Source organism: Bos grunniens, chromosome 12 (assembly GCF_055505025.1).
Source record: "Bos grunniens cultivar Pamir isolate PY7600 chromosome 12, Bosgru_T2T1.0, whole genome shotgun sequence".
NCBI lineage: Eukaryota > Metazoa > Chordata > Mammalia > Artiodactyla > Bovidae > Bos > Bos grunniens.
Window position 1 is genome coordinate 84,379,543 of NC_141176.1, and position 25,459 is coordinate 84,405,001.

The following is a 25,459-nucleotide window of genomic DNA, read 5'->3' on the forward strand; positions in this document are numbered from 1 at the left end:
CCTTCCCTGGTCCTCAGTTGCCCAGAGCCCTTAGTCTGACTTTCAGCCTTCACGGGTTGCTTTCTGAGAACTAATCTGTGATGTGTTTTTCCAACCAAAATTAATTTATATTATAATGAAAGATTCTTAGACTTCTATATCCCAGGATTCTTAACCTGAAATTCACACAATTCTGGCAGTTTATGGTTGGGTGTCAGGGCAATAAGTAACTCATATAATAGTGGAAATTAACTGTACATACCTTTTTATATTTTTATAAAGATGGGGCCTACGGTTTCTTTTACTGGGTTCTCAAAGAACTGCAAGATATCAACAAAAGGTGTGATATTAAAACCACTGCATAAAACCAAAACACTTTTACAGAGAGGTCAGAGCAGATTATTAAGAAACATATTTTGCATTAGATGTGCCTTAACTATACATTGTGTGGTTTAATAGTTAAACTAGTCAATTATGCAAATAGTAATCAAATGTAGAAATACTTGGTGATATCCAGTTGTATTTGTAACTTATGAAGTGACTTCTTTTTCTCTTTATTGAAGTTTAGTTGATGTGCAATATTTGTGTAAGTTTCACGTGTCTGACATAGTGATTTACCATTCTTAAAGGTTATATTCCATTTATATTCCATTTACTGTAAAATGCTGGCTAAATCCCCTGTATTGTACTGTATGTCCTTGTAGCTTGTTTATTTTATAGTTTGTAGTTTGTACCTCTTAATCTCCCACCCCATCTTGTTCCTCGCTCCTCCCCTCTCCCCGCTGGTAACCACTGGTTTGTGCTCTATATCTGTGAGTCTGTTTCTTTTTTTTGTTATCAGATCAGATCAGATCAGATCAGTCGCTCAGTCGTGTCTGACTCTTTGCGACCCCATGAATCGCAGCACGCCAGGCCTCCCTGTCCATCACCAACTCCCGGAGTTCACTGAGACTCACGTCCATCGAGTCAGTGATGCCACCCAGCCATCTCATCCTCTGTCGTCCCCTTCTCCTCCTGCCCCCAATCCCTCCCAGCATCAGAGTCTTTTCCAATGAGTCAACTCTTCGCATGAGGTGGCCAAAGTACTGGAGTTTCAGCTTTAGCATCGTTCCTTCCAAAGAGATCCCAGGGCTGATCTCCTTCAGAATGGACTGGTTGGATCTCCTTGCAGTCCAAGGGACTCTCAAGAGTCTTCTCCAACACCACAGTTCAAAAGCATTTTTGTTATACTCACTAGTTAGTTTTGGCTTTAGGTTCCACATATAAATAACATTAATAGTATTTGTCTTTCTCTAACTTGTTTCACTTAGAATAATATTGTCCAAGTCCATCCTTGTTGTTGCAAATGTCAAAATTTCATTTTTTTTATTTTATGGCTGAGTAGTACTCTATTCTAGGTATGTATACATACATATATATATATATATGCACACACACATGCCCATAAACACACACACACACATCTTCTTCATCTGTTCTTCTGTTGATGGAGTCTTAGGTAGCATCTGTATCTTGGCAACTGTAAATAATGCTGCTGTGAAAATTGGGGTTCACGAATCTCTTTGAATTAGTGTTTTTGCTTTCTTTAGGATTAAATACCCAGCAGTGGAATTGCTAGGTCGTATGATAGTTCTATTTTTAGTTTTTTGAGAAACCTCCAGACTGTTTTCCATGGTCACTGTACAAATGTACATTCCCACCAACAGTGTATGAGGGCTCTCTTTGCTTTCTTGCCAACATTGATTATTTGTGGTCCTTTTCAATGATAGCTCTTCGGACTGATGTGAGGTGATATCTAAGTGTGGTTGTAGTTTGTATTTCTCTGATGATTAATGATTAATGATGTGGAATATCTTTTCCTGTGCTTGTTGGCCATCTGTAAGTATTCTTTGGGAAACTGTCTATTTAGATCTTCTGTCCTTGTCTTAACTGGACTGTTTGCCTTTTGATGTTGAGTTGTTGTTGAGTTGATGTATGAGTTGTTTATATATTGGGGATATTAACCCCTTATTGGTGTTATCATTTGCAAGTATCTTCTCCCATTTAGTAGGTTGTCTTGGCTTTTTTTTTTTTTAATGTGTTCACAAGATTTGAGTTTGGAATGAAATGATGGACCAAACTCAAAACCATTTTCTTCTGAAGCATGAGAATTTATCACTGAATTTTCTTATTAGGATAATTAGAAACATAGATAAAATTTCAAGGAGGGGGGAAAAATTCCATTCCTGTGTTTCCATTTGAACAGAGTGACATTTCTTCTCTAATGCTCTGGGTTTTATTCTCTACTCATGACAGGTGTCCATTCTGATTAATAAATGTTGCAGTCCTGAATGCTCAGAAGAGTGTAACCTGCCATTCTAGAAATAACAGGAGTATAGGAACAAGAACAGAAGGAAATTTAACTTGTATGCTAATAAAGTTCTTTTTGAATTTTATTAATATATATAAAAATGGAATAAAGAAACATAATTGGTGTTTTGCAATTCCTCCATGGCTCCAAACTAAGGTTTAGCTAGTCTATAAACTCCTTTCCAATCAACATTCAGTCATGTTATTATTGTTTTAACTTTAGCTAGTTTTGTCCATATGAATCCTGGAATTATGAGGGACAGGGATAAATTATCAAAGAAAATTTCAAGCAGTGTGTCAGAGCACATAACCTGAGGAAATAGTAAAGTAGATAGACAAATAGGTCATGCAGCAGCAATAACTCCTGTGATTATTAATCTTGAATGAACCAAGCTCTACCTTCCTGGGCTTGAAATTGTTTATCATACATGTATCCATTCATGTATTCATTCCTTTATTCAATGCAATTAATTCCGTTGGCAATATAAAGTGACAAGTAGACTCTTCTTAATGGTTACCTTAATGGAATGATTTGCATGGCTGTTTTTTGAACTTTGATGTTGCTGCTAGATTCTGGTTCAATCCAGAATCATAGAAATGACACCATGGCATAAACTGGCCTGAGAGGAACGCTGTGAGTGAGAGTAATGGCTTTTATTTGTTCAGTGTAGGCGATAAATATGCAAAGTGTTCATAAGACCGTGGCTGAAGCTTACTCGAGATCACAGACTCCCAGTAACAGAAAGGTACGGCATTACTGCTGCTGGATCACGCTGAAGAGCCATCCCCAGTTTGGGACATATTACAAGTTGGATTTTATGTCCTGAAAAAGTCTAGCTTTCTTGATTATGTATTTCATTCCTTTGCCATTAGGTACAGTGCTAAGGATATAGCAATATTACACAACATCCATGTCAACTGAGTCTTTTAGAGGTAGATGGTAGAATCCTAGTTCAACCAGAAACAAAGGAGTTATGTGCTTACATAACCTAGAAGGTCAGGGGTGAAGATGAGCTTTAGAACTAATGGAAAAACCTTTATATGTGTCTCTCTCTTTCTTACATGTAGGCACACGCACACACACACACACACACACACACACACTTACACACATGGATGCAGGCACATGACCACACGAAGCTGCCCCCAGCACATGCATTTCTGCTGTGTTAGAATTTTATCTTAATCTTGCCTACTGTAGATGAATTATTCTCCATGCAGAAGGGTCATGGGTTCTAGCCACCTAAGGTTATATGTTTCTTTGCCCTCACAAAGGAAAATGAGGGCGTGGAGAAAACTCCCCTGCAGTTCCAGGCAGAAACAACAGCTGGTGCATCACCTTAACTTGGAACCATGATCAATTTTGAACCAGTTCTTATGTTCAAGGGCTTCCCAGCTGGTGGCAGTAATAAAGAATCCACAGGCCAATGCAGGAGACGCAAGAGATGAGGGTTCAATCCCTGGGTCAGAAAGATCGCTTGGAGTAGGAAATGGCAACCCAGTTCAGTGTTCTTGCCTGGAAAATTCCATGCACAGAGGAGCCTGATGGACTACAGTCCCTGGGGTTGCAAACAGTTGGATGCGACTGAACATACACGTATGTCCAAAGAGAGAATTGATGGAGTATTGAACTCGGCTCACCCCAGGAGCAGTGCCAGGGTGGTGATAAGTAACAGTTTAAGACTTCAAAGAAGGATTTCCCTGACAGTCTAGTGGCTAAGACTCCGAGGGTTCCATTCCTGGTTGGGGAACTAAAATCCCACAGGCCCCATGGTGCGATGGGAAAAAAAAAAAAGATTTCAAAGAGCCCTTCTGGGCAAACGAAACAACGTTTACTGGCTACAACCACATTTCAAGCTGTATTGATCTTGAGAATCTTTGATTACATGTAGCACCATCTTCCCATAGCAAGATTGATACGTAGCATATTTTTCAGATTCATAGTATAAGGACACCATGACCTGATTAGGCAATTCATGAATAACTGTGGTAGGAGAATAATAATCCCCAGAGACAGTCATGTCCTGATCCCTAGAACCTGTGATTATGCCAGATTATGTGGGAAGGAGGAAAAAGTCACACATGAAATTAAGATTGCTAAGGGGCTTCTCGGGTGGTGCAGTGGTAAAGAACCCTCTTGCCAAAATAGGAGTTGCAAGAGACCCATGTTTGATCCCTGAGTCAGGAAGATACCCTGGAGAAGGAAATGGCAGCCCACTGCAGTATTCTGGCCTGGTAAATCCCATGGACAGAGGAGACTGGTGGGCTACAGCCCAGGGTGTCGCAAAGAGCTAGACACAGTTGAGTGACTGAGCACACACACATGTACACACAGTCAAGAGAGTGTAGTGAATCATCTGGGTTGGCCCAGTGTAATTACAAGGGTCCTCACAAGGTGAAGAGGAGACAGAAGACTTAGAATCAGAAGGAGGTGACGTGGGGATTGACTTTTCGTTGTTGACTTGGATGATGGAGGAATGGGACCCGGAGCCAAGGAATGTGATTGGCCTCCCGAAATTCGAAAAGGCAAGGGATTATTTGACCGTAGAGTTCCGGAGGACTCAGTTCTGCTGACACCTTTATTTTTAGCCTACTGAAATCCATTTAGACTTCTGATCCCTGGAACTATAAGGTAGTACATTTTGTGTCACGTTTAGCCACAGAGTTTGTGGAAATTTGTTATAGCAGCAATAGAAAATTAGTACAGGGACTTCCTTGGTGGGCCCAATGGTTAAGACTTCGTACTCCCAATTCAGGGGTGTGGGTTCAATCCCTGGTCATCAGGGAGCTAAAATCCCACATGCCTGGTGGCCAAAAAGTAGAACATAAACAGCAGAAGCAATACTGTAACAAATTCAGTAAAGAGTTTAAAAATGGTGTTGTGTTAGTCACTGAGTTGTGTCCAACTCTTTGGGACTCCGCGGACTGTAGCCCGCGAGGCTCCTCTGTCATGGAATTCTCCAGGCAAGAATACTGGAATGTGTTGCCGTTTCCTTCTCTAGGGTAAACTCCCAACTCAGGGACTGAAGCCAGGTCTCCTGCATTACAGGCAGATTCTTTACCAATCTAAGCCACCAGGGAAGTGGTAGACATCAAAAAAATCTTAGAAAGAAAGAAAGAAAGAAAACCAGTACAGTGTCACAAGGAAATATTCTTTGGCATAGACACTAGGATATAAATCAATAAATCAGAATCTTTGTCTGAGTGACTTACGTAGGCCCATGAATTTCTTTAGACTTTTACAATCTGTAAAAGAATAATACTTAGAAGGTATTTCTTTTACTGCTAGTACTTCACCTACCAGTATAAACCTAAAAAGCTGACTAGTGTATAATTTCCATATTGATTTTCCTTTGCATTATTTTAAAATAATGGAAATTAGTTTTTAAACACAACTTTATATCCTGCTTTTTGCAATTATATGAGATCTTATAGTTTATCCCACTTTGTAATATGGTCTGGATATGTTGGTTTTAATGGCTGTATACTGTATTAAGAGATTTTGACCACATGTAACATTCATCTTTATTTCCTCATTTAATCCATTTCTCTACTTAAATGGCCCATGAACACAATTATATGATTTTCATATTATGGTCTGAATTTTTTTCCGGTTTCGACATTTAACAATGCACATTTGGGTGTGCATTGTTACCTGGAGTAAGTAAGTAGATCTAAGTTTTCCTGGGCCTACATTTTGGGAGTCTCTTTTAATAAAATGAATTTAAAAGTACAGGTACAAAATTAGTTAAGATGCATTTTTATTTAGGATGAAAAGGGAAATCAGCATACTTGTTTCCATCTTATTTACTGTATGTACTTTTGGCTGTGCTGGGTCTTCGCTGCTGCGTGCAGGCTTTCTCTGATTGTGACAAGCAGGGTCTACTCTCCAGCTGCAGTGCACTGGCTTCTCACTGCTGTGGCTGCTCTTATTGCGGAGCACAGGCTGGGCGTCCAGGCTTCAGTGGTTGTGGCACACAGGCCCAGTTGCCCCCGGGCTTGTGAAATCTTCCTAGACCAGGGATTGACCCATGTCCTCAGCTCTGGCAGGTATTATTCTTAACCATGGCATCACCAGGGAAGTCCAATGTACTTTTTTAAAGCAGAGAGACACCACAAACATCACAAAATCCAGAGTACAATGGAATTACAATTTTTATGATTTGGCTGTAAATGACTCTGTATATATACATCAAGACTTATTTCTTCCCAACTTTCCAAAGTTTGCAAATGAGGGTTGGGCCTTACAGAATACGTTCACTGTTATGACTTGATCTCTGGCCTGAAGGCTCAATATTTCCATTTTTGTTTCTTTTTCATTCAGGTTGCCTGAACCCCTTATAGACCTCAAGATCTTCCAGCAAAATATAATCATGACCTGGAGTCTTGGTTTCACAGTTCATAAAAAGCTAGATTTTTAGGTAATAGAAATTCAGAGTTACAACCGTTCTGACTATTATTTCACCTCACTTGAAAAGAGATAAGGAAGCTGATCAAGGCCAGATTGAAGCTAAGCCTAAAATGAGCTGTGCCTACTCATTGAAAAATGTTCCCACACTCTAGAGACTTTATTCTACCTTTAAAATGCTCTTGTCCATCTCTTCACAAGACTTTGGAGACTGGAGATTTTCAGAGTCTTAACGTGTTGATGTGAAGATAATACGAAAAGAAAGCTTTTTTCACAACTTTTTTACCCTCAACAGCTTCTCTGGGGGAGGAAAAAGAGGATTTTATCTCAGTCAAAAGGGAATAAAACTGTTGGCCCTGACAAATTAGGGTTGGAGGGGATCATTGAAACCAGGAAGTGGGAAAGTTGGGGGATTATCCCTAAAGCCTGGATCAGACAAGGAAATCAGCTGGAGGCAGTGCAGATTTAAGTGAAGATGGGCACGCTTGGGTCAAGGGCCCGGGCTGATTGGAGCAAAGAGATAGAACAAGAAGAAATGGGAGGAAATGTTTTAATGGATTGAAGACAGGGTGGATATGAGTGGAAAATCTTTATTTCAATGAATACAGGGCCTTCTTCCATGGATTTAGTTCTACATTCCTGACACTGATCTAAAAGGGAAAAGAAAAATTGAATCTAGAGTGAGGTTGGTATGTGTGTATATATTTTCCTGTACCTGTGACTAAATTCTAGAGTCAATTAGCAATAATATGGGAATTTTCCATTATTTATGCTCTTTTCTCTAATAGAGTAGATTCTGTTTTGCAGACAGATGAACAAAATTTGAATTCATTAATAATAGGTAATTTCTGTCACTGTGGTTAACATTATTAATATGGATTTTATTCTGCATTTAACATGTATGTTTTAATCTTTTCTATTAAAAATAACATCATAAATTTGAAGAAAACTTTAAAAGTTGATACAATAATGTAATCTGTAGTTTATTCATTTAACTTGACCCTGTGATAGGGTGATCTAATATTTAGTGTATGATCAACAATCTGTAAGAAACTTGTAGAGATTACCTCTTAAGTAATCCTCTTTCAGGATGATGAATACTTGTTTTTTTCTAAAAGTCTAAAAACGTTTGTTTAATGAATTACTCATATTTTCTTGTACTGAAATTGTTTTCTTATTTCTGTCCTAATACCTAATGCAGAATTCTATTTTATTTCTCATTCCACATGCAGAAACACTGTGTCATCATTTTAAAATGTAAATGCATTTAGTTGCTCTTCTGTATGGTTTCCATATAGATTCCTGACTAGATATCCTATAAAATTATAAAACTCAGGTCTCCTGTTGATTTTTATCTGAGGATGGGTAATGAGTTTAGCTTTGAGTCATTGTAGTTCCAAAGCTGTAAAGAAAATCATTGCAATCACACTTAACCTTCACATTGCATGGATCCAAGGCAAGACGAGATTATAAACTGGACAACTGACTTGAGAACTCTCTTCTTCATGTTGGAGGAGATCATCAGGGTAGTCTACTGAATAATCTGCACATACAACATTTTACTTATTTATTTATATTTTTATTGAAGAATAGTTGATTTACAATGTTGTGTTAATTTCTGCTATACAGCAAAATGATTGTTTTATATATATATATATATATATACTATATATTAACACAATCTATATATATATTTTTTTCTTTTAAAATATTTCCTTCCATTATGTTTATCAGAGGGTACTGAATATAGTTCCCTGTGCTATACAATCGGAACCAATGTTTATCCATTCTGTGTATAACAGCTTACATCCACTAACCCCAGCCTCCCTCTCCATGCCCTTCACCTCTCCTGTCCCTTCGCAACCATAAGTCTGTTCTCTTTGTCTGGGAGTCTGTTTCTGTTTCATAGATAGGTTCATTTCTGTCATATTTTAGGTCCCACAGTAAATGATATCATATAGTATTTGTCTTTCTCTTTCTGACTGGCTTCACTTAAGACGATGATCTCTACTTCCCTCCATGTTGCTGCAAATGGCATTGTTTCATTCTTTTTATGGCTGAGTAGCAGTCCATTGTGCATATATACCACATCTTCCTTATCCATTATCTGTTGATGGACATTTAGGTTGCTTCCATGTCTTGGCTCTTGTAAATAGTGCTGCTATGACCATAAGGGTGCTTGTATCTTTTTGAATGATCGTTTTCTCTGGATGTGTGCCCAGGAGTAGGATTCGTGGCTCATTGGTAATTCTGGGCTTCGCACATGGTGCTAGTGGTAAAGAATCAGCCTGCCAATGCAGGAGATGTAAGAGATGCCAGTCTGATCCCTTAGTCGGGAAGATCCCCTGGAAGAGGGCATGGCAACCCACTCCAGTATCCTTGTCTGGAGAATCCCATGGACAGAGGAGCCTGCAGGCTATAGTCCATAAGGTCGCAAAGAGTCAGACACGGCTGAAGCAACTTAGCACAGCACACCACAGCACATGGTAATTCTATTTTTAATTCTTTGAGGAATCACCATACTGTTTTCCACAGCAGCTGCTCCAGCTTAAGAATATAGAACATCTTAAAGAAATGAAATCTTACTTTTTTGCATATATACTATAGCCTTTTGAGTCTGTTTTAAATTTCATTCAAAATACCTTATTGAATAAAACAATTAAAGTAACCAATTTAATAAATATTCCATTAGGCTGATTAAGCATGTCCCTCTGAAGTGTATTGAAAATAGCAATATATACAGGGTCTTGTATTCATTTAAGCAGTCATGGGTACAGGGTGACCCAGAACCCCCAGGGTTCCTAGAGGTATTCTGGAGATATCCTGGAGGGATCCTAGAAAGGATACTTGGGAGAGAGAAAAATCTGGATTTGTTGCTATTCCATTACCCCTATCTCTTGCTTCTTCCAGGTAAATTTCACTTACATATGTATTATTTAGTAAGGATCTATTAATAATTTCATTTGGAAAAAAATGTTTCTGCTGGTTTCTCGTTGCTGTTGCTGTTCAAACGTGAAAACCTTTGCTTTAGTGAAAGCAAACACTGTTTCTTTCCGAATTTATCTCCAGTTTAGGCAAACATTTATATTCTATGCTCTAATAACTACAGTGCATTTCATTTTCCCTGTTCAGAGCCTTTAAGTGTTCACCTGAAATGATTTAAAAATAAACTGTCACTCCAAAAGGAAAAAGAAGCGTCTGTGGATGGCAGGCTCAGGATTGTAGGCACACCTAGGGTTGGTCACAGACTGAAACCCAAATGTTGAGAAAGAATAAAATCAAAAGAATAACTGTGTCCAGTGCTGCCATGGGGCTTGAACCGCTCTGCATTTTATTTCTCTTAAATCTGTGACTTTCCTGAGAGTTAGACAGGAGGGCCCAGCATCAAGGATTTGACCTCCCTTCAAATCCTGGGCGCTGCAATCCGCTGGAGCCACCCGCAGATTCTTTTGTTGATAAGTGATTCAGGAAGAGACGAGGAACCCTCCCCACCAGCAGGCTGCAAATGAACTGAACTGCAGCCTGGTTCACGACGTGCGTGGCTAACAGTTACTTTCGTTTTTTTGTAGAGGGTGGCAAAGGCATTTTTTATAGTAATAAGGTGCAATCTGTGAATCCTGCCATATACCAGATTAAAAGAGCTGCTGCTACATCCGTGCAGAGAGCAGAGGCAGGTAATTATTCAGAGATAATGCTTCCGGGACAGAACGTTTTCATCCATAATGGTCCCCTGCTGAGAGATAAATGGAGAGGCTGAGGCAGCTTACTTATTTTTTGAAGCCGGAGATGTTTTTTCAGTGACACAATTGCAGCTCTCATGATTACCTTTCCTGTTTTACCAAATGAAAGGTTGTAGATTTTAATCATCATGTCTGATGGAGGGCGGATGTCATAAAGTGACAGAAGGTGACAATGGCCTGCAGTGTGCAGACTGATTTAGTACACAATCCTGGTGCAGGATCAGGAGAACCACTTCCTTATAAATAGGTAGACTGTTGGCTTATGCACCTTCTCAAATTCTAAATTAGTTCTGTTCCTACCAGGTAAGACTTCATCTGTCTTTGCTTTGACGATGAAAATTCAGCTGGGAAGTCACCTCTAAGATGACAGATTTCATTTGATTTCGGGGATGACTCGGTTTCATCTGTAGCTTGAGGGTTACCTGTAGGACTAGATGGCTCTATAACTGTGTTCTTTGAATGGAGACAGTCCCCTTCTCTGATCTTGTATTTATTAAATAAAGGACTTCATCATTGTGTGAAGTGGACAGAAATAATATTCTGCCCAACTTGAAATGTCTGAGCTGGCTGCTAACTAATGGGACGGAAACCGCTTGGTAGATGGTTCAGGAGAAGTTTGATGTGGTTTGTTCCCTTGCAGTCTATTTGCCTTGATCCTTTTGCAACAGTTAATAACTGGTTTTGATTGTCTCAGCATCACCAGTTTTCCTTGATTTTATGAGAAGTTGCCTTGCCTCCTGTGATTTTTATCCTATCTCATCAAAATCCTTTTCTTTGTATATTTTTAAAGGCATAGAATATTTGCAACTAAAGGTTTTTTCTTGTACGAAACCAAAAAAAAGTTCACCTGGCCCCACTCTGTGTTTGTATTTGGATCCTACGCTCAGTCATTCTGACTCTTTGTGACCCTGTGGATGGATTCTCAGTCCTCCAGACTCCTCTGTCCATGGGATTCTCCAGGCAAGAATACTGGAGTGGGTTGCCGTGCCCTCCTTCAGGGAAACTTCTGGATCCAGGGATCCAACCCTCATCTCTTATGTCTCCTGCATTGGCAGGTGAGTTTGTTGTTGTTGTGTACAACTAGCACCACCTGAGCGGTCCATGTCCTGCCATAGTAATCATTAACTTTTCCTGAGCATTTGCTTCTGTTCTAAGGGCATCACATAAATTTATCATGAATTATATAATGTTTTAAAAAATACTCAGTAGGTGTTTTCACTCTACCCAGAAAGAAATTGCACTCAGGGAGATGACTTGTGAAGGTTCTCATAGCTGAAAAATGGGGGGATCTGACTCCGTTGAGTTGAATGCCAATGCCCAGTCTCAAGCAAGGTACAAGGTGCTTTACTGTTCAAAGTGTGGTCCTTGTATCCACAATAGCAGCATTACGTCATCTTGGAACTCATCAGAAAGGCAGAATTTCAGACCCCACCCCAGACCCACTTAATCAGAATCTGCATTGTTAACACCATCCCTGGGTGATTGATATTCACCAGGAGGATTAATAAGAGCCTCACTGTTCCTTTGTTACAGGTCTGCAAACCTGTTTTGCCTCTGTTTAGGACAGGAAGGGTTTAGAGAGGATGTCAGGGTGAGTGATGATGCCTGCTTTGGAGAACTTGTGAAAAATTATAGCAATGTCTCAATGTTGAGACTTTTTTCTTAGCACAGTGGGAAAATGATTCTTCTGGTTTCAATGACGACAGGCAAAAGAGTGCCCTGGGAAATATCCCTATGAAATCCTAAAAGAAAATAATGATAATAAATTCAGAAAGACTTATTGAGGTATCCGAGCATGTTTTTAAAATCCTTTTCTGTCCTAGCACCACATCTTTTAATTCTGGATCATTCTACTTCATGTCTTGGCACTGTACTTCTGCCCACTGGAAACACATTTATCAGGTTATTATGAGGGCCTGCCTTTCGGCCTTGATGGAGACAAATTAACGACTAAGGTGTGCTGGCCCCTTCCAAGCTGGATGGTAAATTTGTAGAGGAAATTGAAATCTGTAACTTAAATACACTAGGAATGTACTTAACCTTTAGACTCTGAAATGCTTTCTCAACATGCAACACAGGAAGGTTGATATTTAAGCATTTGACAAATTAAGGTTTAAGAAGGAAGTTCCTTTTTTTATTTTGAAAGATTGTGTTAATTATTGACGAGGCCAGGAAATATACTTTACATGGTTTTTCTTCATGGGGTAGTATTTCAATTCAGTGTTTTGAACAGGCCCTAGAAGTAACATTTAAAAATCGGAAACTAAAAGTGATATATGCACCTCCTGAAAGAGAAGCCTAATTATTTTCATCATTTTTCATAATATTATATTTGTTGTTAACTTTAATTATTCGAACACTCAGTAGAAATGAAACTGATATTTCAGGCTCTGTGATGATTAAAGCTTCTGTCAGCTTTAATCTCACTATCCTAATAGAATAAATTTGAGTTGGTGTGTTCAGTGAAATAACCACAAATTGAAACTTCAGAAACAGGTAGCAGTGGATGAATGTCCATTTCTTTTCTCTTGACAGCTCTGTAGAAAGGGATAATGACGGTCCAGAAAAAAATGCTTACAGCCTGATATAACCAGCATAGCCTATTTCCTAGATTTAAGACATTCAGTGTTGAAGCAGACCAATGATTTTGTTGCTGTTCAGTCGCCAAGATGTGTTTGACTATTTGCGACCCCACAGACCAATGATTGGCAGTAAGTAAATAACAGTGTTGGGAGTAGAAATGTTATATAAAATGCCCACTTTGAGAAAAAATTAAAATTAGCAAATATTTATTAATTTTATTATCCATAACAAATCTAAGTCTTTTTCATAAACAGTGCTGCAAATTCTTCATAATTTCTTTTGCTATTTTAAAATAGGCATCATCATAACCCATAAATGTTCAGACCCTTTCCCATACTCCTTGATCTGTGAAGCATTTTGAAAATGGCACTCTAATTTCATGGTGCAAAAAAGAATAACAGATTTGTGGGCATTTCAATGTTTTAAAAAGGAATTGTAAGTGAATAACAACTTTCCTCAAGACAAGCAGCTGACCTTAAACGTTAGTCGCTGATTGGCCTTTGTACATGAATGATGGGCCTTCTAAAGAATCAGTCACATCTCTTTCACCTAGTTTTACTCCAGGAAACCTAGCAATTTCTAAATGCCTTGATTTTTGCTTTTCTTGTGGAAGTTTCTTTTTATTGCACACACAATGGCTTCCTTGTATTTCAGTGCTTTGTAAAGGTTTTTTAAAATACACATGAAGGATTTGAATTTAAATTAAAATCCAGCTGCACACATTCTTATTAAAATTAATTCAATTGTGGAGAAAAGCTAATCAGATATTTTCTTGTGTTGTTAATTTGCCTCTCCTCAGGCAATGAAAGTACATCATTTTTAAAGGAAATCATTTCAAGATTCATCCTAATTTCAAAAAACTGAAAAAGTCTTAGAACCCAGAGATTGGCTAATTAAATACTTTTTGATGATGATCTTAGTTTACTCAACAGAAAGCCAATGGGGTATCTTGAAATTTTACCTGAAATAGAAGACGAGATCTGAATGGAAGTCCTGGTTTGGACACTTTCATGCTGTCACTAACCAGAGGTCATGTAACCTTTCTGATTCTCCTTTATCTTGTCTGCGAGTAAAGATAAGACTCTTGTTAGGATTAAATGAGGATTAATTGTGCAGTTTTCTGTTTCACTAATTTCTGTAATAGGTTTTGTGGTTTACTTTTCACTGCTTTTCAAAGTGTAGTCTGCATTGAAGAATTTCACTTTCACTTACCTTTTTTCCCTGGGGATTTTATTTCTTTCTAGCTTTATGGCATTGTGATCATATAACATAAATAAAGAAATCACGTTTTAGAATATTTGAGTGATTTTTATGTGAACTAGTATATCATATGGAGGCTTCCCAGGTGGCTCACGTGGTAAAGAATCTGCCTGCCAATGTAGGAGATGCAGTCAGGAAGCCTGGGTTCGATCCCTGGGTCGGAAGATCCTCTGCAGGAGGAAATGGCAATCCACTCCAGTATTCTTGCCTAGAAAATTCCATGGACCAAGGAGCCTGGTGGGCTCTAGTTCATGGGGTCTCAAAGGATCGGACACGATCAAGCACACACACGCATGGGTGTGAGGTATAAAGTCAATTTTGGTAAATGTTCTATGGGTGAAAGTGAAAGTCACATCCGACCCTTTGCGACCCCACGCACTATATAGTCCATGGAATTCTCCAAGCCAGAATACTGGAATGGGTAGCCTTCCCTCCTCCAGGGGATCTTCCCAACCCAGGGATTGAACCCACGTCTTCTGAATTGCATGCGAATTCTTCACCAGCTTCGCCACAGGGGAAGCTCAAGAACACTGTAGTGGGTAACCTATCCTTCTCCAGGGGATTTTCCCCACCCAAGAATCAAACTGAGGTCTCCTGCATCGCAGGCCGATTCTTTAACAACTGAGCTGTCAGGGAACCCCTTTGGGTAGTTTAAAGAAATTAGCCCTAGTAATGAGTTTGTCCAGATCCTAAATGATCCTGTTTAGATTTGATCTATCCAGGACGGAAAAGTGTTGGTCGCTCAGTGGTGTCTGACTCTTTGTGACCGCATGGTCTGTAGCCTGCCAGGCTCCTCTGTCCAGGGGAAATCTCCAGGTAAGAATGGTGGAATTGGTTGCCATTCTCTTCCCTAGATGGTAGAAAGGAGAGTACTAAATTTCCCATAACAATAATCAATTTCTCATTTTGTTTCTAGTAGTTTTTTTATATCATATATATTGATGAGACATGATATGGACAAAAAATTCATGACTTTATGTATTGATTAACATTCAAATTATAAAAGAACAAACTCATATGACATTGTTTGTTTAGTTTTTTTATATTAAGTTCTGCTAGGTCTGAAATTTATGCTACTGTTTCTTCATACTATACACTTGATAAATCTTCACCAACAGTTTTACTTTTATTCATTTTCTTGAGTCAGATTTATCTTTTATGGGCATCACATATTTGAATATTTGATTTTTAAAAATTTTTATTGAATCTGTGAATCTTTTAAGAGGGTAGGGATTAAAGTATTTGAGTTTATTATCCTGATATATTTTGTTTTACTCCTGCCAACTTCTTTTATCATTTTTCATGCCATTTTTTATTTTCTGAATTTTGTTTCAATGCCAGTATGAAACGCATTGTATAGGTTTTAATCTCCAATGTTTTGCAAATAAATATATCTCTTTTTATGTTTCTGATTCTCTTATAATATTTTAAAAACATTGTCAGTATAAATTTTTGTAATTATCAAGGTCTTCAGTTGAACGATGTCATTTGTCTTTCATGAAAGATTATCTTCATTTCATTTTCCCCTCATCTTTACTCACTGAAAATTATTATTATAACTTTAGATTTTTAGAATTCACTAAATAAAATTAAATTATGACTCTTTCATAATGCTTCTGTTTCAAATAGTATTTTTGACATTTTCATTGAACTGTTTAACCCTATTTATAATAGTTATTCAGAGAAGGCAATGGCACCCCACTCCAATACTCTTGCCTGGAAAATCCCATGGACAGAGGAGCCTGGTAGGCTGCAGTCCATGGGGTCGCTAAGAGTTGGACACAACTGAGCGACTTCCCTTTCACTTTTCACTTTTCTGCACTGGAGAAGGAAATGGCAACCCACTCCAGTGTTCTTGCCTGGAGAATCCCAGGGATGGGGGAGCCTGGTGGGCTGCCGTCTGTAGGGTCACACAGAGTCGGACACGACTGAAGCGACTTAGCAGCATAATAGCTATTAACCCCAACTACTGTAAGTAGTGATTACAGTGCTTATAATTGGTCCTATTTTCCACGTTTCCTGTGTTTTTGATGCCTTTTATTCACATTTCTCTGTTCTTAAAAGAATTTTCTCTGTGTAGTTTACCTTGAATATCTAAAATTATTTTTCTGTTTTCCCCAAACCTTAACATCATGTTCCCTTTAGAAATCTTTATTTTGAATGATAACATTTTATCTAAATGTTCCATTTCCTTCTGGTATTTTAATTATAATAAATCTGATCCTTTGTAGGTGATCCACATTTATTTGCCATCTTTATATTTAATTTCTATCATGATGTGAATCTCTTTCAATTGCATTCTTTCCCTGGAGCATGGTAAATCATTTGTAGCTTGATTTTGGGTTCAGGATTTCAAATAGGGTTCAAATTTCAAAATTTCAGGATTTGTGGACCTGATTTTGGGTTCAAAATGCTTTGGTCAATGATTTTTCAGTGTCTTTTTGTACTGTTATGCCTGATTCTTCCTAGGAAGACCCGTGATTCGTAGATCGGATAGACCTACAGCCAGCATCATCTGCCAATAATTTTGTCTTTGTTCATTTCTTCTGCATTTTTTGAAATTATTGTCATTTTTATTCAAAATCACTGATGAGACTGATTTCCACCCCCTTGTGAGTCTGCCCTTTATTTTTTTCTCCATAGAGACTTTAATGTTACAAATGTGCTTGATTTTTTATGTTCTTTTCCCCTTCTCACCCAGCTCTCTTATCTCAAATAGCTCTCCCGCATGACTTTTTTTTTCATTGAAGCTATATCTCTTATTGCAATCAACAAAGAAAAAAAAGATCTTGTAGGGCTAAAAAACTTTTTAGAAGCATGTGTATTTTCTTAACTTGACTTGTCACCGTGCTTGTTCTGTAGTTCTTGCCATCACTGGGTGGTTTACTCTATTCTCTTTAGAAATATGCAGCAACCATCAGTTTGCTAAAGGCAAAGGTACCTCCTACAGTAAGGACATTCCTGAACTGTCTCCAACCCAATATGTTTGAAAATTTTAATTGATCCTAGAATGTTTACAAAAATATTTACTTATTTATTTGGCTGCATCTGTTCTGAGTTGCAACACATGGAATGTTTCGTTGCAGTGCAGGAGCTTCACTCTGGTTGTGGAGCGTGGGCTTAGTTGACCTGCGTCATGTGGGATCTTAGTTCCCCAACCAGAGACTGACCCTGTGTCCTCTGCATTGGAAGGTAGATTCTTAACCACTGGACCACCAGGGAAGTCCCTGATCCTAGAACTTTTCTCAAAAAAGTGCACAAAGCATCTCACAGAGCCTATGTTTCATGGAATTATATTTGACCACAAATGGCTAAAGATATATCATTTTATAAGCTGTAAATATTATGAGAAATCCTTTGCTGTAATTATCCGCTAGTATTCATTTTCACTTTAAAGCCAATTTGCTATGATTTTATATTTAGATAGAGCTTCTTTACAAATGAGAAGAAATAGTGATGAAGAATTTCCCAGTGTTTTTCCGTGTTTTGTAAAAGTAGATATAGATGTTCAGTATATATATATATATATATATGTATGTATGTATGTATAATAGTTCCTCAGATGAGGAAAATCATTTAATGAGGCTTTTATAAATACATTTTGGACACCCACATAGACAAACTGCAGAAGAAATTGCAAACATTTTTCACACACATCATACTATCTTAGATTACACTGAAACATTGCAAGAGTGCTAAAAGATGTCAAAGTAACTAATTGCAGCATGTGAACTTGTGTTTTTTGCCTAAATTTGTCAATTGAAGAACTTCGTATTTTGGGGGGAAACATTGTAGTGTCAGTACCTCACTTTTTGGGTATCAAAAATTATGCTCCATTATTTTATAGTGACAGGATATGATAGAATACGAAAGATGTTTATACAAAACTATATAAAAAACAAAAATGAAGAGAGTTCCCATGGGTATATAGTTGGTCATCAAGACAAGCCTTTCAACAAACGTTGCTTACAGTTCAGTTCAGTCACTCAGTCGTGTCCGACTCTGCAACCCCAAGGACTGTAGCATGCCAGGCTTCCTCCATTACCAACTTCTGGAGCTTGCTCAAACTCAGGTCCATCCAGTTGGTGATGCCATCCAACCATCTCATCCTTTGTCATCCCTTTCTCCTCCCACCTTCAATCTTTCCCAGCATCAGGGTCTTTTGAAATGAGTCAGTTCTTCACATCAGGTGGCCAAAGTATTGGAGCTTCAGCTTCAGCATCAGTCCTTCTGATGAATACTCAGGACTGATTTCCTTTAGGATTAACTGGATCTCCTTGCAGTCCAAGGGACTCTCAAGAGTCTTCTTCAACACCACAGTTCAAAAGCATTAATTCTTTGGTGCTCAGCTTTCTTTATAGTACAACTCTCACATCCATACATGACCACTGGAAAAACCATAGCTTTGACAAGATGGACCTTTGTTGGCAAAGTAATGTCTCTGCTTTTTAATATGCTGTCTAGGTTGGTCATAGCTTTTCTTCCACAGAGCAAGCATGTTTTAATTTCATGGCTGCAGTCACCATCTGCAGTGATTTTGGAACCCAAAAAATAAAGTCTCTCACTGTTTCCATTGTTTCCCCATCTGTTTGCCATGATGGGACCACACGCCATGATCTTCGTTTTCTGAATGTTGAGTTTTAAGCCAACATTTTTACTTCTCTTCTTTCACCTTCATTAAGAGGCTCTTTAGTTCTTCTTCGCTTTCTGTTGTAAGGGTTGTGTCATCTGCATATCTGAGGTTATTGATATTTCTCCCAGCAATCTTGATTCCAGCTTGTGCTTCATCCAGCCTGGCATTTCACATGATGTACTCTGCAAATAAGTTAAATAAGCAGGGTGACAATGTACAGCCTTGACGTTCTCCTTTTCCTATTTGGAACCAGTCTGTTGTTCCATGTCCAATTCTAACTGTTGCTGCTTGACCTAAATACAGACTTCTTTCACCTTCATCAAGAGGCAGGTCAGGTGGTCTGGTATTCCCATCACTTTAAGTACTTTCCACAGTTTGTTGTGATCCACACAGTCAAAGGATTTGGCATAGTCAATAAAGCAGAAGTAGATATTTTTATGGAACTCTCTTGCTTTTTCTATGATCCAATGTGTGTTGGCAATTTGATCTCTGGTTCCTCTGCCTTTTCTAAATCCAGCTTGAACATCTGCACTACATATAAAAGAGACAACTAATGAGAACCTACTATATAGCACAGGGAACTCTACTCAATGCTCTGTGGTGACCTAAATGGGAAGGAAATCCAAAAAAGAGGGGATATATGTATATAGCTGATTCACTGTGCTACAACAGAAACTAACATCACATTGTGAAGCAACTATACTCCAATAAATTTTTTTAAAGTAATGGTTAGAATTTTAAAAAATGATGCTGAAGTGATGAAATAAATGTATGAAAAAGAATGAATGGACACCATAAATAACCGAATGTCAAAGCTAAAATTACCAGTTTCTAGAAGAAAACATGAGACAATATTTTAGCGACCTTGGGTTAGGTGGAGATTTTTGTAGGAAATGAAAGAACACAAACCATAAAATAAAAATTGATAAATTGAACTGCCTCATAGTAAAAAGTCAACTTCTAGTTATCAAGATACTGGTTCAGTCAGTTCAGTTCAGTCATTTAGTCGTGTCTGACTCTTTGCAACCCCATGGACTGCAGCACGCCTGGCCTCCCTGTCCATCACCAACTCCCGGAGTTTACTCAAACTGATGTCCATTGAGTCGGGGATGCCATCCAATCATCTCATCCTTTGTTGTCCCCTTCTCCTCCCGCCTTCAATCTTTCCCAGCAACAGGGTCTTTTCAAATGAGTCAGTTCTTCACATCAGGTGGACAAAGTATTGGGGTTTCAGCTTCAACATCAGTCCTTCCAGTGAACACTCAGGACTGACCTCCTTTAGGATGGACTGGTTGGATCTCCTTGCAGTCTGAGGGACTCTCAAGAGTCTTCTCCAACACCACAATTCAAAAGCATCAATTCTTTGGTGCTCACCTTTCTTTATAGTCCAACTCTCACATACATATGTGACTGTTGGAAAAGCCATAGCCTTGACTAGACAGACCTTTGTTGGCAAAGTAATGTCTCTGCTTTTTAATATGCTGAGAGTCCCTTGGACTGTAAGGAGATCCAACTAGTCCATCCTAGAGGAGATCAGTCCTGGGTGTTCATTGGAAGGACTGATATTGAAGCTAAAACTCCAATACTTTGGCCACCTGATGCAAAGAGCTGACTCATTTGAAAAAATCCTGATGCTGGGAAAGATTGAAGGCAGGAGGAGAAGGGGATGACAGAGGATGAATGGTTAGATGCCATCACCAACTCAATGGACATGAGTTTAGGTAAACTCCGGGAGTTGGTGATGGACAGGGAGGCCTGGCCTGCTGCGGTTCATGGGGTCACAAAGAGTCAGACATGACTGAGCAACTGAACTGAGGTGTAGGTGCTGGTAATAAAATGAAAAAGAAAATCACACGTAGGATAGCTTATTCTCAATACATATGTCTAACAATTACTTGTACTTAAAATGTATAAGCAACTTTTACTACTCAGTAATAAAAGATAAACAACTCAATTACATGGGGAAAAGACTTGATTAGACTTCACAAAAGAAGACATATGCTTGGCAAAACCATATGGGAAAGTATTCAGCATCATTATCAGGGAACTATCCATGAAAATCTCAGTCAGTTATCCACCCCTGTATAACCATTAGATGGATGAAATCAAAGACACTAAAAACACCAGATGTTGGTGAAGATGTGAAGCCCAGAATTCTCATATTTTGCTGTTAGGAATATAAAATGGAACACCTATAATTTGGAAAAAATATACTCTGTGCCACTTAGATGTTAACCCAATGTAAGTGATGAATGTCTGCAAAAAAAAAAAAAAAAGAAAATAATGGATAAGTAAATGGCGACAATTCATAAAATGAAATATTTCTCAACAATAAAAAGTAATACACACTACACATAATCATATGGGTTCTCTGGATGATATACACAATAATATGGATCTATTTATACAACTTTTATCCTCATTCAAAAAATAATTTGTGGAGGAAAATGCATTCTTTTCTGTCTTGACCTTAGTTTTTTTGAAAACAGATGGTCAGGTTTTCAATTTTGGAAGTAAAAATGCTGCTTTTCTGAAATATTGATTCAGAAAAGGGAAACTTCTAAGTCACAGACTAAGTTCAGCCATAATAAGCCATAAGTTCATCTGGTAATACTGTTTTTATCTCTGATGATTGCTGTCAAAGACAAAGCAGTGGTTCTCAAACTTTAAGGTACATCAGAATCTCCAGGAGTTTCAGATCGGCAGATCTGGGGTGGAGCCTGAAATTTTTCATTTCTGACAAGTTCCCAGAAGAATACCTCTGGTCCAGAACAGAGGAATGCTGTTGGATAATGGGCTTTCATGGTACTGGTTGAAGAGCTCAGAATAACAGTTAACTGTCCAGTTTGTATTTCAAGGAGTGCATGAATATCAGAGTATGGTGGGAGCAGCTGCTGAGTCTTGAATTTCAAGGTAGATCACTGATCTGACCTTTATTTGAGTTCTGGTAAACCACTGTGAAGAAGGCTGAGCACCAAAGAATTGATGCTTTTGAACTGTGATGTTGTAGAAGACTCTTGAGAGTCCGTTGGACTGCAAGGAGATCCAACCAGTCCATTCTGAAGGAGATCAGCCCTGGGATTTCTTTGGAAGGAATGATGCTAAAGCTGAAACTCCAGTACTTTGGCCACCTCATGTGAAGAGCTGACTCATTGGAAAAGACTCTGATGCTGGGAGGGATGGGGGCAGGAGGAGAAGGGGATGATAGAGGATGAGATGGCTGGATGGCATCACTGACTCGATGGACGTGAGTCTGAGTGAATTCCGGGAGTTGGTGATGGACAGGGAGGCCTGGCGTGCTGTGATTCATGGGGTCGCAAAGAGTCGGACACGACCGAGCGACTGAATTGAACTGAACTGAACTGACTGAAACCACTATAAGGCGTACTCATAATGAATATCTACTTCTGGACAAAATTTTCTGTTTCTATATCCACCTGGCCTCTGAAGAGCAATTGTGAGCTGTTATTAAGCCGTGTCACTGGTTTATTTAAGGGGGTGGGATGGTGTGGTAGATTTTATTACTGTGTCCAGTTCTTTCCATGTCGGCTGCCTTGTGACTTATATGGCTGTCTTGGGGTGGGGAAAGGGAAAGGATATTTACTCATTGGACAACAAGCTTAGTCATGTGACTTGTCTTGGCCAATGATAACTGAGTAGGATGTACAGTTCTAAGGAGAAGCTCTAAAAGCCCTCTTCTGCTTTTTCAATTGTTTTTCTCCTTTGCTGTAAAGAGTGGTATTTCACAGACAGTGGCCATTCCATTGACCAGAATGAGAAAAATATGTGCAGAAAAGTTGCAGCCCACACGTAACCTGAGCAAAAAATAAACATTTGATCTTCTATGTCAGTGAAATTTGGTGGCTGTTATTGCAGCAAAATCTAGAGAAAATTATTGAAATATCCCATACCTCGTAGTTTATGCCAGATATCAGACTAGGCTGATTATGTATATTACTTTGCTTTTAGTTACCATAATAATCCTGTTAATTAGATATTTTTCCTTCAAATTATAGGAGAGAAAATAAGATTTACAGAGTTAACCACATTAATTCTGGTAAGAGATTTCTTTCAATTATACAACAGTGTGGTAATACACAAAATGTTAAGCTATAAATAAATAAGATTATGTGGGCAGACGATCAAGTTTATCAAGAAATATTGTCAGAAGAGCCGACTCATTAGAAAAGACCCCACTGCTGGGAAAGATTGAGGGCAGGAGGAGAAGGGGGCAACAGAGGATGAGATGGTTGGATGGCATCACTGACTCAATGAATATGAATTTGAGCAAATTGCAGGAGATGGTGAAGAACAGGGAAGCCTGGTGAGCTATAGTACATGGCGATCACAAAGAGCTGGACACTAGTTAGCAACTGAACAGCAACAGTTGTTTGTTGAACCTGGGCTTCCCCGGTGGTGCTATTGATAAAGGACCTGCCTGCCATGCCAGAGATATAAGAGAAGCGGGTTCAATCCCTGGGTCAGGAAGATCCCCTGGAGGAGGGGATGGCAACCTACTCCAGTGTTCTTGCTTGGAGAATCCCATGGACAGAGGAGCCTGGCGGGCTACAGTCTGTGGGGTTGCAAAGAGTTGGACATGACTGAAGAGACAGCAGTATCTTAATCAATGGGCAACTACAGAAAGTAAAACCTTCTCTACCAGAATTGGTGTTTCCATTAAAAGTTAATTAAATAAAATTTTACCACTCAGTGCAAAAACCTCCAGTTAAAAATGTTCACTCTTTAAAACTCTGAATATTATTTACTTGGGATTTTTTTGGAGTAAATGGGCTAGGATTTTGACGTTTGAAAGTTGAAACTAGGTCCCAGTAAGATGAATGAATGGGGAAACATTATTAGCCGATTTTAGAAGCTTTTAGTTGAGTAAATAAACATGTTAAACTTGACAGATACTTGAAGGTTTGATTGTTAGTGAGGCAGTAAATGAGGAATTCAAAGGAGAGGCGGTAAAAGGTCTGGAATCCAAGGTCTGTGCTTAGGAGATCTGTGTTGATGAGTAAACCTGGGGTATTCAAGGTGAAGTACTTTCCCATTAAGATGGGAAAGATTCCAATAAAGATGTTTTATGAGGAAAGATTAGCGCATCTATTGGGCAAGGCATTTGGGACTAGCTTTCTCAAAAGCTTTATTTTTAAAATAAGTGTTATGGTGCATCTGCTCTCTGCCAAGTGTTCTCGGTGTGAGTCGTACGCAGTAAACAGGAAATATATCTGCGCTCACAAATCTCTTACATTCCAGTGGGAGAAACAAACCAACAGAAGGGACGAGCTTCTGAAATCCTAAATACAATGAAGAGACTGATAAGAGAGGACTGAGTGTGACCGTGGGGAGCGAGTGGTATTTGCAGGAAGAAGGGGGAAGAAGGGATCAGCAGAAAAGGCCATGGATGAAAACCTGATGTTTGAGCTGAGCTCTGAATGAACTTGAGAGTCGCTTGGATTGAAAGGAGATCAGTCGAGACAATCCTGCAGGAAATTCACCCTGAATATTCATTGGTTGCTTAAGCTGAGCTCAAATACTTTGGCCACCTGATGTGAAGGTCAACTGATTTGAAAAGACCCTGACACTGGGAGAGGTTGAGGGCAAAAGGAGAAGCGGGTGGCAGAGGATGAGATGGTTGGATGGCATCATCGACTCGATGGACATGAGCAAACTCTGGGAGATAGCAGAGGACAGGGGAGCCTGGCGGGCTATAGTCCATGGGGTCACTAACAGTTCACAGGAGTTAGCAACTGAACAATAACAAGTGAATGAACTAAGAAAACAAGCTGGGGAAAGGCTGGAGGGAAGAGTGATCCTGGCACCCCAGCGAGGGAAAATGCTTCAAGGCAGCAGTGAGGTTCTCATGTTCTGTGATATCACCAAGGCCAGTGCTTCCCACATTTAGAAAAAATATATAGATCCTTTTGAAAATAAGGGTGTGTGTGTGTGTGTGTGTTTCCAATGTCGGGCTCCTTTTAAAGAATTCATTTTATAGGCAAGTAGACTCAATTTCTATTTTTATTTGTCTTTTGTAGCTTCATGGGTATGTCTTATCTGTAACAGCTGTATTGGGAACATGTAAATTACATATTATATAGTCCAAAAGAAAATGAGAATGCACAATTATCTGGGAAGTTTCCTATCATTCATGCATACTTTAAAAAAAATAATTTTGGTTGCCTAAATGATCTGTGCAACCTCAGCAGATAAGAGTTTCTCAAGCTTTTGTAGCCCAAAATATTATATGAAGCAAAAGATTTAGTCAGTGGCCTATCCCCACCCCTGACCCCCCTTTCCCCAAAACCTCAAACCAAAGAAAATTAAACACATGTTAAATATCTGGATAAATAAACCAAATAAAAAAACCAAAATAATATATGTATTTTAATAGAATGAATAGAAATATTATCTCTTTGAAATAAACTCCACTTTAATCATAAGCAAATTACTTATGTTAATTACAACATTATGTCATGTCATATAGTTATATGCAGTAAAAAAAAA

The 25,459-nt window shown here is 38.7% G+C and overlaps 1 protein-coding gene across 2 annotated transcripts in view; it reads left to right on the forward strand.

Annotated features, from left to right (window-relative positions):
• The window catches only part of ITGBL1 (integrin subunit beta like 1), a 233,405-nt gene that overhangs the window by 146,427 nt on the left and 61,519 nt on the right, over positions 1–25,459 (forward strand). The window contains exon 8 of one of the 2 annotated variants that reach the window (XM_086330522.1): positions 6,653–8,071. The exons of the other annotated variant lie outside the window; for it this stretch is intronic. Within the exon in view, the coding sequence (XP_086186648.1) occupies positions 6,653–6,672 (20 nt within the window). The 3' untranslated portion in view covers positions 6,673–8,071. Of the gene's footprint in view, positions 1–6,652; positions 8,072–25,459 lie in introns of those variants that run through there. 2 annotated transcript variants of the gene reach the window in all.